The sequence below is a fragment of the Phacochoerus africanus genome, chromosome 1 (assembly GCF_016906955.1).
Source record: "Phacochoerus africanus isolate WHEZ1 chromosome 1, ROS_Pafr_v1, whole genome shotgun sequence".
Taxonomy (NCBI): domain Eukaryota; kingdom Metazoa; phylum Chordata; class Mammalia; order Artiodactyla; family Suidae; genus Phacochoerus; species Phacochoerus africanus.
The window spans coordinates 87,493,373-87,508,243 of NC_062544.1; the positions used below are offsets into that span (position 1 = coordinate 87,493,373).

The 14,871-nt window shown below is 42.6% G+C and overlaps 1 protein-coding gene across 2 annotated transcripts in view; it reads left to right on the forward strand.

Annotated features, from left to right (window-relative positions):
• Nucleotides 1–14,871, forward strand: part of KAT2B (lysine acetyltransferase 2B) — a 112,925-nt gene that overhangs the window by 73,923 nt on the left and 24,131 nt on the right. For both annotated transcript variants that reach the window (XM_047769082.1, XM_047769091.1), the window contains exons 8-11: nt 4,605–4,730; nt 8,300–8,436; nt 12,257–12,465; nt 13,945–14,071. In XM_047769082.1, the coding sequence (XP_047625038.1) occupies nt 4,605–4,730; nt 8,300–8,436; nt 12,257–12,465; nt 13,945–14,071 (599 nt within the window). The remainder of the gene's footprint in view (nt 1–4,604; nt 4,731–8,299; nt 8,437–12,256; nt 12,466–13,944; nt 14,072–14,871) is intronic.

Sequence of the window (14,871 nt, forward strand, 5' to 3'; positions counted from 1 at the left end):
GGTCTCCAGTCAAATGCTGGCTTTTTTTTTTTTTTTGTCTGCTTCTGCAGCATGTGGAAGTTTCTGAGCCAGGGATTGAACCTGTACCACAGTAGTAACAATGTTGGATCCTTAACCAATTGAGCCATGAGGGAACTCCAAATGCTGACTCTATGTAGATACTTATAGTTTCCATCAATGGCTAGATATGCTCAGGAATCCAGTCTCAGTCTGGTTTCTGAATGTGTGATGTCTGTTTTGGGCAGCACATTGCTCTCATTGATAAGGTTAGGATGATGAGTTTTAGGACATGAAGTCCTTCCCAGTGAGGCGGGGCACCAGCTAGGGTTGTCTTGGGTCAGCCAGTGGCCTCTGCTGGCATTTTGGGAAGAAGGAAGACATGTAACTCCTGGAGTCACAGGGATCCTAAAGAGAGGGTCTGAATTCCTGCCTAGGATACTAGGAAGACTGGGAGAAGTTTAGTAAGAGATGCCAAAATAGGAAGTTCCCTTGTGGCACAGTGGGTTAAGGATCCAGTGTTGTTACAGCTGTGGCACAGGTCACAACTGCCAGGCAGGTTCAGTCCCTGGCCTGAGAACTTCCACATCCCACAGGTGTAGGGGGCGAAAAAAAGTCCAAAGCAGTCATTTCTGTGTGACCCTGGGGAAAGACAGAAAGCAGATGTTTCATGTTGAGTTTTTAGTAGGTCTAGTTTAATGCGTAATATGAAGCTGGCAAGTATCACCTCCAGCAAGCGTAATTTTATTCTTGCCATGCTCCCACTCCCTAATTTTTTTTTAACATACAGGAAAATTCACTCTTCTTAGTATGTGATTCCAAGAATTTTGGCAAGTACACATAAATGTGTAACTATCACTGCCATTGAAACATAGAACAATTGCATCACCCCAGAAAGTTCCCTTGTACCCAGTTCCCTTGTACCCCTTTATAGTCTTTTCAGTGCTGTAACCCCCAGCCCTGGCAAATACTGTTTGTTCCTTTTTTTTCTATAATGGCTGCACCCACGGCATATAGAAGTTCCCAGGCCAGGGACTGAATCTGAGCTGCTCTGTGACCTGTGCCACAGCTATGGCAACACTGGATCCTTAACCCACTGCGCTGGGCTGGAATGCAACCTGTGCCTCTGAAATGGACTTGAGTCTCTGCAGTCAGGTTCTTAACCACTGCACCAAAATGGGAACTCCTGATTTTTTTTTCTTTTCCCTTGAGTTTTGCCTTTTCTAGAATACCATATGAATGCAATCATCTAGCACATAGCTTTTTGAGTCCGGCTTCTTTCAGTCAGCCTACTGCATTCGAGAAGGTGATTAACTTTTTTTTTTTCATCTAGAGCCTAAGTTTGGATATAAGTGTAATTAAATCCTACCTGCAGAGTACTTAGGGAATGAGGTATTTTAGCTTGGATCAAACTGTCTTTGTTTGCATTCTTGTTACCCCAAAACATATCAAAACATCTCCTGTGTTCTTTTTCACCTTAGGTCATAGAATGTAATTTCACATTTCTCTGGTTCCAAACCTGTCGTGGGAGTTCCCGTCGTGGCTCAAGGGTTAAAGAATGCAACTAGTATCCATGAGGATGTAGGTTCAATCCCTGGCCTCACTCAGTGGGTTAAGGATCCAGCATTGCCGTGAACTATGGTGTAGGTTGCAGACGTGGCTCGGATCCTGAATTGCTATGGCTGGGGGAGGCTGGCAGCTGTAGCTCCGATTTGACCCCTAGCCTGGGAACCTCCATGTGCCACAGATGCGGCCCTTAAAAAAAAAAGCCAGACCTTTAACCACCGCTCTGCACAGCTTCAGGGTCCTTTGTACATGTGCAGGCAAACACTTATGGAAGGGATGAGTGATGGACACAGACAGGGGACACCAGAGCTGTTTAGTAGCATCAGTAGTTCTTTTCTGGAGGGCCTTGCACAGAGGATTTCTCTCTGGTTGACTCTCATCTGTTAAGAATGCCTTCCATCTGTCCCATTTTGGGCGGGTTACCTGTCATCACACAGGATGGAGAAGGCGAGTTGTCTAAGTGGGTTGTCTCTGACCCTCTGGGAACTTCAGGTTCATTTCTTTGGCTCAGGTTGTCACCCCTTGAAGCTGGATCCCACTCATCAGTATTACCCACTGCCATCGGAAGCAGGCTGTCTTCTCCTGTAATTGCAGTGTGTTCTTTGGAGGGAAAGAAAAGTGTAATCATCTACTTAATTGGCATGTCTGCACGTCTACATAGCTGTGATAAATGGCGTTCGTCATGATGGCTCTGACGTTTTACGAGATACTCAGGTGTCTTCTGAATCACCAGAGCTTCCCCTCTGTGCAGGACTGCTTCAGTGCACTTGGAAATTCAGAAGACCTATTTGCTGGAAGGAAAACCACATAGCCTGGTTGCTTTAGTGTATTCTGATTCTTCATATACCAGTTGCTGTTCAGTTAGGAGTGCTGTGGGTCTGTGCCTCTCTGTGGTTTGGTTTACTTTTTCCACCACTTTCTTGGCTGTGGGAAATGTCCCTTGCAGACTGAACTGTGGCTGTGTTGACACCAGGGTGAATGTACTTTCTGAGCACCTATCAGCACTGCCAGACCAGATCTTTGGCAAGTGTCACTAGAGTGTCTGTGTCCCTCATCTGTTTGGCCTCATTGGCTATAGATCAGCACACTAGCAATCAACGTCCTACTGCCTACAAGGGTCTTTTATACAAAAGACAAAATAAAAAGTTTCTCTCAAAATTATAGAAACGTTCCAAGTCTAGGACAAAGCAGTTCTGTGTACTGTATATCTTTTGCCCAGATTCACCAGTTGTTAATATTTTGCTATACTTGCTTCATCATTTCTCCTCTGTCTCCCTCATAAATATATGTGCATTTTTTTCTACTATACTATTTGAAAGTTAGAAACATCATACCCCTTTACTGACTTTAGTGAGTATCTCCTAAGCACAAGGATGTTCACTTATTTAACCACAATATCCCTATCGAAGTAAGGAATTTTAACCTTGACGCAATATTATTATCTAATCTATACACTATTTTCCATTTTGCCTCTTATCTCAGTCACATGGTTTATAGCAATTTTGGTGTCACATTGGGAGACACATAATGTTGGCTTCCCCCATTAATGCTGTTATCAGGTTTGATTGCTGGCTTACGGTGGGGTTTATGAGGTTTCCCCACTGCAGTGTTACCACGTCTCCTTTTGCAATTAAAAAAAATTTTTTTTAATCTTTTTTTTTTGCCTTTTTCTAGGGTCGCTCCCGTAGCATATGGAGATTCCCAGGCTAGGGGTCTAGTTGGAGCTGTAGCCACTGGCCTATGCCAGAGCTGTAGCAACGAGGGATCCGAGCCATGTCTGTAGCCTACACCACAGGTCACGGCAATGCCAGATCCTTAACCTACTGAGCAAGGCCAGGGATCGAACCCGCACCTCATGATTCCTAGTCGGATTCCTTAACCACTGCGCCATGAGAGGAACTGCTTTTTAATCTTTTTAGGGCCATAACCCTGGCATGTGGAGATTCCCAGGCTATGGGTCAAATTGGAGCTGTAGCTGTGGGCCTACACCACAGCCACAGGAACACAGGATCCAAGCTGTATCTGCGACCTACACCACAGCTCATGGCAACACCGGATCCTTAACCCACTGAGTGAGGCCAGGGATCGAACCTGCGTCCTCATGGATACTAGCCAGATTTGTTTCTGCTGAGCTATGGCAGAAATTCCATCCTTTTGTAATTTAAAAAAAAGTACTTTTGTGGGGAGATATTTTGAAACTCTCCTGTCTCTTATCAAAATTTTATTCACAAGGTTTAGCCTGTATAGATGATTCTTCTCCAAATCAATTATTATTTTTTGGCTGCTCCCCCACCCCAGACCCCCAAGCTTCTGTCATTCCTCCCTTATTTGTTGGCATGTTCCTGTAAGAACAGTTTAACCTTCTCCCCACTTATTTATATATTCACTTACTATTTTATTAATAGGGACTCAGATATCTTTATTCTATCCATTTGATTAGAATCTACTCCTGTCCTTTTTTTTTTTTTTTTTGCTTTTTAGGGCTGCACCTGTGGCATATGGTGGTTCTCACGCTAGGGGTCAAATCAGAGCTACAGCTGCCGGCCTACACCACAGCCACAGCAACACCATATCTGAGCCACGTCTGTGACCTACACCACAGCTCCTGGCAACATTGGATCCTTAACCCATTGAGCAAGGCCAGGGATCGAACCCACAACTTCATGGTTCCTAGTTGGATTTATTTCTGCTGTGCCATGACGGGAACTCCTATGCCTATCTTTACATCATGGGCACGTTGACACCACAGATTTTATTTTAATTTTATTAAAGTATAGTTGATTTACAATGTCATGCCAATTTCTGTTGTACGGCACTGTATGTATGTATACATTCCCCTTCTTATATTATATCTTTCATCATGGTCTATCCCAAGAGATTGACTATAGCTCCCTGTGCTGTACTATAGGACCTCATAGCTTTTATTTTAAAGATGACTTCCTTGCAGTGTTGGGCATGAATGAAATGGTCTCACATGTACTTAGTTCTTCATTGTCTAAGAAGAAGTTACTTAATACCTTCTTTTATTTTTCTTGGGGCAGTTATCAGTCCACCTCCTGTGGCTGGGACAATTTCATACAATCCTCACTCATCTTCCCATGAGCAGCAGAATGGAGGGAGCACCAGTCCTTCCTGCAAAGGTACTTCCGGGCTTGAGGCAAACCCAGGTAAGCTCTTAGGGGGCATGATAGAATGCCGTGATTTGCCCTGGAAGCTCTGTTATCTGAGGAGTGCCAAAGGTAGACTGAGGCCAACTACAGATATGTACAGATCCTGTACATATTCAGGATCTTTTTTTGTGTGTGTGTCTTTTTAGGGCCGCACCCAAGGCATATGGAAGTTCTCAGGCTAGGGGTCAAGTCGGAGCTATAGCTGCTGGCCTATGCCACAGCCACAACAACTCAGCATTTGAACTGCATCTGTGACTTACACCACAGCTTGAGGCAACACTGGATCCTTAACCCACTGAATGAGGCCAGAGAACGAACCTGCATCCTCATGGGTGCTAGTCAGATTCATTTCTGCTGAGTCATGATGGGAACTCTGACACATCCAGGATTTTAATGGCTGGAACTCACTTTGAACTGTATTGGTTAGTTATTGCTGTGTAACAAACCAACTCAAAATGCAGCATCTTAAAGCAAAATCATAACCATTTATTACCACAGCTCACTCATTCTGTATGTCGCCTGGGAGGTGGCTGATCCCAGCTAGTCTCCTTCAGGCTGGGCTTACTCATGAGTTCACCTGTTGACTGTAGCCTCTGTTCTGGGCTTGGCTAGAACCATTAGGCTGGAGCATCTCTGTTTCACATCCTCCTTTTAGGATCATTTGGTTTCTCTTCCTTTTCTTGGGACAGAATATGTCCTTCTGACAATGGTAGATGCACCAGAAAGCAAGAAGCAGTCCAGTTTTCTTGAAGCCTAAGCTTGGAACTGATATACCATCATGCCTGCTTTGTTTTGTTATCTGAAGCTAATCATGTGCTCAAACTCAGAGTCAAGGGGTGGAGACATGTACTCTACTCCTTTTGTAGGAAGAACTGTAGAGTCATGTGGCAGCGCATGGATACTAGGAGGGAAAGAATTTGTCCATGAATGTAATCTGCCATGTGGGCAAAAACATCTCTTAACCCTAAAGGCATGTCACAGTGATAGAATGTTTTGAAGGTTGAATTTCTGTCCATAGGCTTGGCATCAGACAAATCTTGGTCATGACCAAAGTTTGACATTAAAGAAGTGGCATACAGGGGGAAGAGAAGAGGATTTAATATGAAGTACTGAGCATTTAGCTCTGGTGCCGCCATCGTCTCTCCCACTTCCAAGGGAGGCGTCATGTATCAGTGTGGAATCTCATTGCTAGTGAGACTGGATGCAGCCTCAGATGCTTTCCTGTTGCAACACTATTAGCAGTCTGTCTAGTTTGGGGCATATTAGGTATAAACCTCAGCTATAAGATACATAGCTCACAACATTATTCTTGGGGAAATCATGAATTTGAAGACTTGTTGGTCAAATGATTGAAAATATTCTCACCTGCCTCCATTAACAACTAGAAAGTCATAAAAATAAGAACTCAACAAAAAGCTATTTAGTACATAACACATAATATCTTGGGAAGCATCTTGCATGGACAAGATGCTTGACATTGCTCTATTCCTTTTGAACTGAAGATAATGAGAATCTATATGGAACATGCTTAGTGAGAGTCACACCTGAGAAAGAAATTAGATTTGAACATCTGAACCTTTTTTTTTAGTATGTCTCCTAAGATTTATTACTAAGGTTTATTTTCTGCATAAACATAACATCATCTCTTAAAAAATTAACAGTAACTTGATGAAATTATCTAGCACTCAGTCTGTATTAAATGTTGTTCTGAGAATGTTTTTTCTTTTTTTCATTTTTAAAAAGTTTTATTGAAGTATAGTCGATCTACTGTGTTGTGATAATTTCTGCTGTACAACAAAGCGATTCAGTTATACATACACACACATGCATTCTCTTTCAAATTCTTTTTGCACATAGATTATCATGGAATATTGAGTAGAGTTCTCTGTGTTATACAGCAGGTCCCCATTAGCCAGTCATTCCGTATACCTCAGTGTGTATATGCCAGTCCCAAACCCCCAGTCCATTTCTCCCTCCCCCCACCTGTCCCCTTTGGTAACCGTAAGTTTGTTTTTAGCATCTGTGAGTCTGTTGCAAAAAAAATCTGTGAGTGTTAATTGCAAAAATATATTATGACAGAAGAAAAAAAAAAAAGGAAAAACCAAACATGATAGTAGAAAGGACAGAAAGCTACCATGTAACCAAAGGAGGAAAGTGGGAGAAAGTTCTTGCCTTTGCCTGGCCTTTCCCAGCACTTGACATTGAGAATGTACCTACATCATAGGCCAGTGGCCCTGCTCATTTTATGAGGCATCATTTTAAGACAGAAAAGAATTATGAGAGATATTGAAGGTTGTTTTACAATGAAAAAATTAAACTCAGCAAGTTCATGAATGAATTTCATCTTTTCTTTTTTTTAATTATTATTTTTTAATAGTTATTTCCCCAGTATAGTTTTTTTTCTACTGTACAGCATGGTGACCCAGTTACACATACATGTACACATTCTGTTTTCGCACATTATCATGTTCCATCGTAAGTGACTAGACATGGTTCCCACTGCTACACAGCAGGATCTCATTGCTAATCCATTCCAACGTGAATGTATTTCAAATATACATATACATATATGTAACATATACACAGACATATACATACATTAATACATGCAAACATACGTGAAAGAGGATTAACAGAACTACAAGGAAAAATAATCAACTCAGTTAACAGTTGAGGGCTGGGAGAAATAGCTCTGGTTAATTTGTAGATCAAGCAGACAAGACCTTCAGTAAGGACAGAAGCCCTGCAAACACTATCAACAAGCTTAACCTGATGTACTTGAAGAAAGCACTAAAAATCGAAAACTGCACACCCATCTTTCTTCCTTCCTTCCTTCTTTTTTTTTCTTTCTTTTGATTTTTAGGGCTGTACTTGTGGCATATGGTGGTTTCCAGGCTAGGGGTTGAATTTGAGCTACAGCTGCCAGCTTATGCCATAGCCACAGCAATGCAGGATCCAGTCCACGTCTGTGACCTACACCATAGCCCACGGCAACATTGAATCCTTGACCCACTGATTGAGGTCTGGAATTGAACCTGCAACCTCATGGTTACTAGTCAGATTCATTTTACTGAGCCACAATGGGAACTCCACTGTGCTGTAATGGAAACTCCACATCTTTCTAAGAAGACACTTGATTTACAAGTAATTAGCTTAACAAATGATTGGTCAAGTCTTAAGGCATAAAGCAAGTTTCAAAAAATTTTCACCTTTGGTATCATTTGGGCCATGTTCTCTGACCCCAAAGGGACTATTAATTTCCAAGGTGGAAATTAATAACCAGCGATAACTAGACTTACCCCTTAATTTGCAAGTGAAGAAGCATGTGCCTTAATAACTCATATATCAAGGTAATAAATTATCATAGAAAACAGAAACTATTCAGAATGGATCAATGCTTGTCAGTTACTATGACCTCCTGCCTCCTCTTTCCTGCCTCTGATGTACCCTCCCCCTGGGACACAGAGAGTTGATGTCCACACCCGTCAAGTTATTAAAAAATTAGTTGGCATGTTTTTTTGTGTCTCAAATAACCCATCGTTTGCTCTTTTATTTTGATCATCAAGGAGAAAAGAGGAAAATGAACGACTCTCATGTTTTGGAGGAGGCCAAGAAACCCCGAGTGATGGGCGACATTCCACTGGAATTAATCCACGAGGTCATGTCCACCATCACGGATCCTGCAGCCATGCTCGGGCCAGAGGTCAGTAGGGCGAACCTGGGTGGCCAGTTAGTGGGCCCGCCACCCTCCTTCTGCTCTCTGGGCCACTCCCACTGTTGGGAAGGGGGATGGGATTGCTGGGAGAGGATGTGGCCTGCTACGCTGGTTTGCATAGCATCCTGGTGGTTAGGATGGGGAAGGTATGCAAAGCTGGTGTAGAGGTGGTTCCACTGCATGATGTCACATCACAGGGAATCTCATGCAGTTAATTTTGAAAAAGAATTTTTGTTTTGCTTTTTTTTTCTCTCTTTTTCAGGGCTGCACCCACAACATATGGAGGTTCCCAGGCTAGGGGTCCAGTCAGAGCTGTAGCTGCCAGCCTACGCCGTAGCCATAACAACATCAGATCTGAGCCATGTCTGTGACCTATACCACAGCTCACAGCAATGCTGGATCCTTAACCCTCTGAGTGAGGCCAGGGATCAAACCTGCGTCCTCATGGATACTAGTCAGATTTGTTTCTGCTGAGCCACAATGGGAACTTTTTTGTTTTGTTTTGTTAAATTTAAACCCTCATAAAAGTTGCAACTATTCCATAATAAATGATTCAGAGACTCTTTATTTAGATTCACTGATTGTTACCATGCCACATTCACTTTCCCTCTGTCTTTCTCTCCTGTGAACCATTTGAAACCATGTCAGAATTGAATGCAGATGTTGTAACACATCACCCCTAACTATTTTGGGCTGTATTTCTTAAGACTGATTATTGATTTACATTGCCACTATGTCATTATCACTACCAGAAAATTTAGCTAGGTTACCATATTATCTAATATATGGGTTGGCAGCCTACAGCCTGGAGGCCAGATCCAATCCACTTGCTGGTTTTGTAAATAAAGTTTTATTGAAGCATATCATCTGTGTCTGCCTATCAGGATAACAGCAGATCTCAATTATTAAGACAGGCGATATATGGCCATAGAGCCCAACATATTCATTATCTGGCCCTTTATAGAAAAGTATGCCTAGACAAAGTTATGCTAGACCCTTGGCCTAATATACAGCCCTTATCCAAATATATAGCCTTATCCAGATTCCCCATATTTCCAAATTCTGCCCTTTATAGCATTTGTCGCTATTGAAGGATTAGTCCAGGATCACACATTGCATTTGGTTCTTAACCTCTTTGCCTCTTTAGCCCCTTTTATTCCAGAATGGTTCCCAGTCCTCTTTTGGTCTTTCATGGCAGCACTGTTGTTGAAGGATCCTGATGCATCCTGAAGGATCCTGGTTGCTGGTTTTGCACCACATCCCTCCTTTGGGATTTGCTTACTCATGATTGTATTCAAGTAAAGCATTTTTGGTAAAAGTACTCCTGTCATCTCATTGTGTTGTATTCAGGGACAAAGCGGAAATGTCTTAATTTCTGAAAGCTCCCAGGAAATGAAGAAAAGGCTTGGAGATTATTTTGCAGAGTTTCTTTTAAATTTTTTTTTAGTCTGGCTCTGCTAAAGTGTTGATGTTTTTGGAGTTCCACTGTGGCTCAGTGGGTTAAGAACCCGACTTAGTCTCTGTGGGGATGTGAGTTCAATTCCTGGCCTGGCTCAGTGGGTTAAGGATCTGGTGTTGCTGCAAGCTGTGGTATAGGTCACAGATGAAGCTTGGATCTGTCATTGCTGTGGCTGTGGCATAGGTTGGCAGCTGCAGCTCTGATTTGACCCCTAGCCCAGGAACTTCCATGTGCCGCAGGTGCGGCCCTTAAAAGAAAAAAAAAATATATCGATTTTTAATTTGTCATGTTTCCTTAGGGATGGTATTGAGGATAATTCAAAGAGCTAGAATGTTGTTGAGAGAAAGATTGCCTTATAAAATTGTTCTTTCCTTTTCCTTCTAGATAGCCTTTTGGGGACCTAAGACTATAGTACCTTTTGTATACTTGTCTTTCAGGGATTTGGTAACTTAACGGGTTAGTTTAGCTCAGTTTTTTTTCAGCTGTACAATGTGGATATAGTCACACATTTCAGAATTTGTCAGATGGGTTTAGCAGTGTACTGTTAGAGTTGACTCATACTGATGTGCACAGGGCAACTTAAATTTTCAAGAACTCTGTGAACTCCTTGCTAACTATGTTGATAGTTTTAAATCGACCACAGTGGCATCCAGGCACCTGGGTGACTGACCAGTAAAATAACCAAGTGTTGCCAATTGGCTTCTCGTCCTTGGGGAGTTATTGGGTAGCCATTGACCTGCACCCCCCTGAGTGGGTTAAATAGGATGGGGGCACCAAGTGCTGGCATAAGATTGTGCTGCCAGCTGTAGTCAGTGGTGGGTCAGCAGATACTGCTCTGCAAAGATAACTGTCCTCCAAAAAGAGGTGCTGGTAGTATAAATGTGATGGCCACTGTAGGGCCTGTAATGAGAATTTTGGATTTGTTGTCCCAAGGGTGCTATAAAGTTCAGTGAGATGGGATTCTTCTAAACTAGGGCAAACTATAGCCCACAGGTTCACCACCCTTCTAAATAAAGTTTTCTTGGATCTCTGCTCCATCCAGTCATATATGTGTTGTTTGTGGCTCCTTTCATCCTACAACAGTGCTGGCAAGTTGCCACAGAGCCCTTAAAATGTGCAATTTTTTTTTTCTTTTCTTTTTTAGGGAGGCAGCTATGGCATATGGAGGTTCCTAGGCTAGGGGTTGAATTGGAGCTGTAGCTGCTGGTCTACACCACAGCCACAGTAATGCCAGATCCGAGCTTTGTCTGCAACCTTCACCACAGCTCGAGGCAATGCCAGATCTTCAACCCACTGAGAGAGGCCAGGGATCAAACCCTCATCCTCATCCTCATGGGTACTAGTCGAGTTCATAACCCACTGAGCCACAATGGGAACTTCTGATGTACAAATCTTTTTCTAAATTTATTTTTTAATTAAAATATAGTTGATTTACAATGTTGTGCCAATTTCTGCTGTATGGCATATTGACACATACATATATATACATCCTTTTTCTTATACTATCTTCCATCATGTTTTTTCCCAAGAGATTGGGTATATTTCCCTATGCTGTACTGTAGGACTTCACTGCTTATCCATTCTAAATGTAATAGTTTGCATTCACCAACTCCCAACTCCCAGTCCATCCCACTCCCTTCCTCTCCCCTGGCAACCACAAGTCTGTTCTTTATGTCTGTGTGTCTGTTTCTGTTTTGTAAATAGGTTCATTTGCGCTACATTTTAGATTCCACATATAGGTGATATCATGTGGAATTTGTCTTTCTCTTTCTAACTTACTTCACTTAGTTTGATAATCTCTAGGTCCATCCATGTTGCTACAAAAGCCATTATTTCATTCTTTTTTATGGCTGAGTAGTATTCCATTGTATATATGTACTATATCTTAATTCATTCCTCTGTTGATGGACATTTAGGTTGTTTCCATGTCTTGGCTATTGTGGATAGTGCTACAGTGAACACAGGGGTGCATGTACCTTTTTCAATGAAAGTTTTGAAAGTTTTGTCCAGATATATGCTCAGGAGTGGGATTGCTGAATGATATAGTAGTTCTATATTGAGTTTTCAGAGTTGTGAAGAGCTAAAAATGAACTACTTGGCCCTTTCCAGAAAACTTGGTGACTTCTGACATGCACCAAATTTCCATGTTCAAGTATCATGTTCTGGTTTCTGAAAATGCTCTCCCAGTCTGCTTATTTTGTTTTCGTAACTTGCGTGTGTTGGTTAGGACCTGGAACATCCATCAGTGTGTCTTATTAGAACACAGAAGAGAAGCAGTGCTATGTCCTGTTCCCTCTTGTCTTAAGAGAAGAGCCTGGTGTGATTGTTCTCCTGTCTCTTGCATCCCAGACCAATTTTCTGTCAGCACATTCAGCCCGGGACGAGGCAGCAAGGCTGGAGGAGCGCAGGGGTGTGATTGAATTTCATGTGGTGGGCAATTCCCTGAACCAGAAGCCCAACAAGAAGATTCTGATGTGGCTGGTGGGTCTGCAGAACGTGTTCTCCCATCAGCTGCCCCGGATGCCAAAGGAGTACATCACACGGCTGGTCTTTGACCCGTAAGTGGTGCTCAGGTCTTCCTTCTCCCTTTTTCCCTCTTTAAATGAGAGAGGAACCACTCAGATCATGCAAGTCAGCCGTGGTCACCCACCAAGTCCTGCTGCCTCTCATCACACTGTGGATACAGGGCAGCATCATGATACTTGCCATGGCCAAAGGCATTGGGGTGAATTTTTCAACAATTCATCAATTCTTTATGAATGAGGCTTTATATATTTTAAGCTGCTTATAACTATCCTGTGCTTCATTCATTATAGCAATGAAGAAATAGAAACACTAAAAAGATGTCCCCACTTTTTTAATAGTCAAAATAGTCTTGATTTTGGTATCTTAGCTAGATACCAATTTTGCCTGGCTCTATAAGCCCTGGGAAGATTATTACGGTATTAGACAAGTTAACTTTGACAACCCATTGCTTAAAAAAAATGCAACAAACAAAAAAGCAGACTTTCCTAATGGAATGGATTTTAACATAGATAGCCCAGCAGCCTGTGTGAATTGTGATTCATGCATGTGACTGTTCAGATGGATATTTTAGACAGAAAGTCTGCCAGGATTCTGGAATGCAGGTTTTAGCAAATTGTACAGGTGGATTTTATTTTGTTTTGGTTTGGTTTTTTTTGGCCACACCCATGGCATGCAGAAGTTCCTGGGTCAGGGGTCAAACTCATGCATACCTCAGCATTTACCAGAACCACAGCAGTGATAATGCTGGATCCTTAACCTGCTGAACCATTGGGAAACTCTTGAGTCTAGTTTTCTTTTCTATATTATTTCTGTGATATTTTTTATTTATTTTTATTTTTTGGCTGTACCCACAGCGTGTGGAAGTACCCAGGCCAAGGATGGAACCTGTGTCACAGCAGTGACCTAAACAGCTGCAGTGACAGCGCCAGATCCTTAACCCACTGTGCCACAAGGGAACTCTGTTTCTGTGATTTTTTTGAGTGAGATTAAATTCTTCAGAAACATATGCCATGTTTGTCCCTGACCTTGTGCTCTGCCTCTGGTCTTCCACTGTGAGTCTGTGGGCATTGGGGGTATCCCATTCCAGTACCTGTGAGCACCTCCCAACAGGCTCTGGTCTTTAGTTATAAACCTTTGGTGGCTGGCATTTTGTTCTCATGGAAGCTCCATTGCAGCCTTGTGCAGGCAAGTTTGCTCTGAAAGGTCCACATTAAGGAATGGTCTGGTGAGGGAGTTCCCTGGTGGTCTGGTGGTTAGGACTTGGTGCTTTTACTGCTGTGGCCCAGGTTTTAACAACCCCCACCACCACCCCGGGAACTGAGATCCCACATCAAACTGCAAAAAAGAATGATCTGTTGAGATGGTGACTAGATAAAGGAAGTTTCCGTGGAAAAATAAAGAAAAAACACTCCCTGCCACCTCTTTTCTTGGTTGGTTAATGAGGAACACCCCAAACAGTGTATTTATATAACCAGGCTAGGTGAAACTTTGATGTAATCTTATTCTTTCAGGAAACACAAAACCCTCGCTTTGATTAAAGATGGACGTGTTATTGGTGGCATCTGTTTCCGCATGTTCCCTTCCCAAGGATTCACAGAGATTGTTTTCTGTGCTGTAACCTCAAATGAGCAAGTCAAGGTAAGGGTAACCCAAGGTCTTAGAAGAGACACAGAAAGGGGTGCTTCCATGAAAGCTGGGGAGCTTGGCAAGGTCTCTGTGTCAGGTCCAGAGAAGGCCCCGAGTGGGGTCCAGGACTTTCCGAAGAGTATCCTTTCACCAAGTGTGTGTATTTGTGTGTTTAAGGCACATGGTTCCACATATCCACAGTCAGGTGCTCCCTGGCTTTGTTGGACCTTGGGGCAGGCACATCCCAGAGCTGCAATTCAGGCATAGCTATTTATTTATTTATTTATTTATTTATTTATTTATTTATTTATTTATTTTTGTGTGTGTGTTTTTGCCATTTCTTGGGCTGCTCCTGTGGCATATGGAGGTTCCCAGGCTAGGGGTTGAATCAGAGCTGTAGCCACTGGCCTATGCCAGAGCCACAGCAACGTGGGATCCGAGCCGCGTCTGCAGCCTACACCACAGCTCAAGGCAACACGGGATCCTTAACCCACTGAGCAAGGCCAGGGATCGAACCCACAACCTTATATTTCCTACCCGGATTCATTAACCACTGAGCCACGACAGGAACTCCAATTCAGGCATAGTTTACTTCAGTTGAAGGGAGATTTGAAAAGTCATCTCAGTGTTATTGGTAATTTCCATGTACACACACGCCTAGTGACAGTGCACCACCAGAAAGGGTATGGTGCAATGTGTGTTGGGATGATGGCGCCCATCTCAGAAAGATTTCTTATGACTTTGTGCCTAAAGAGGGGCAAGGACTAAAGAAATGCTTAGTAGGGGAAATCGTGAAAAATTTGAATACATTC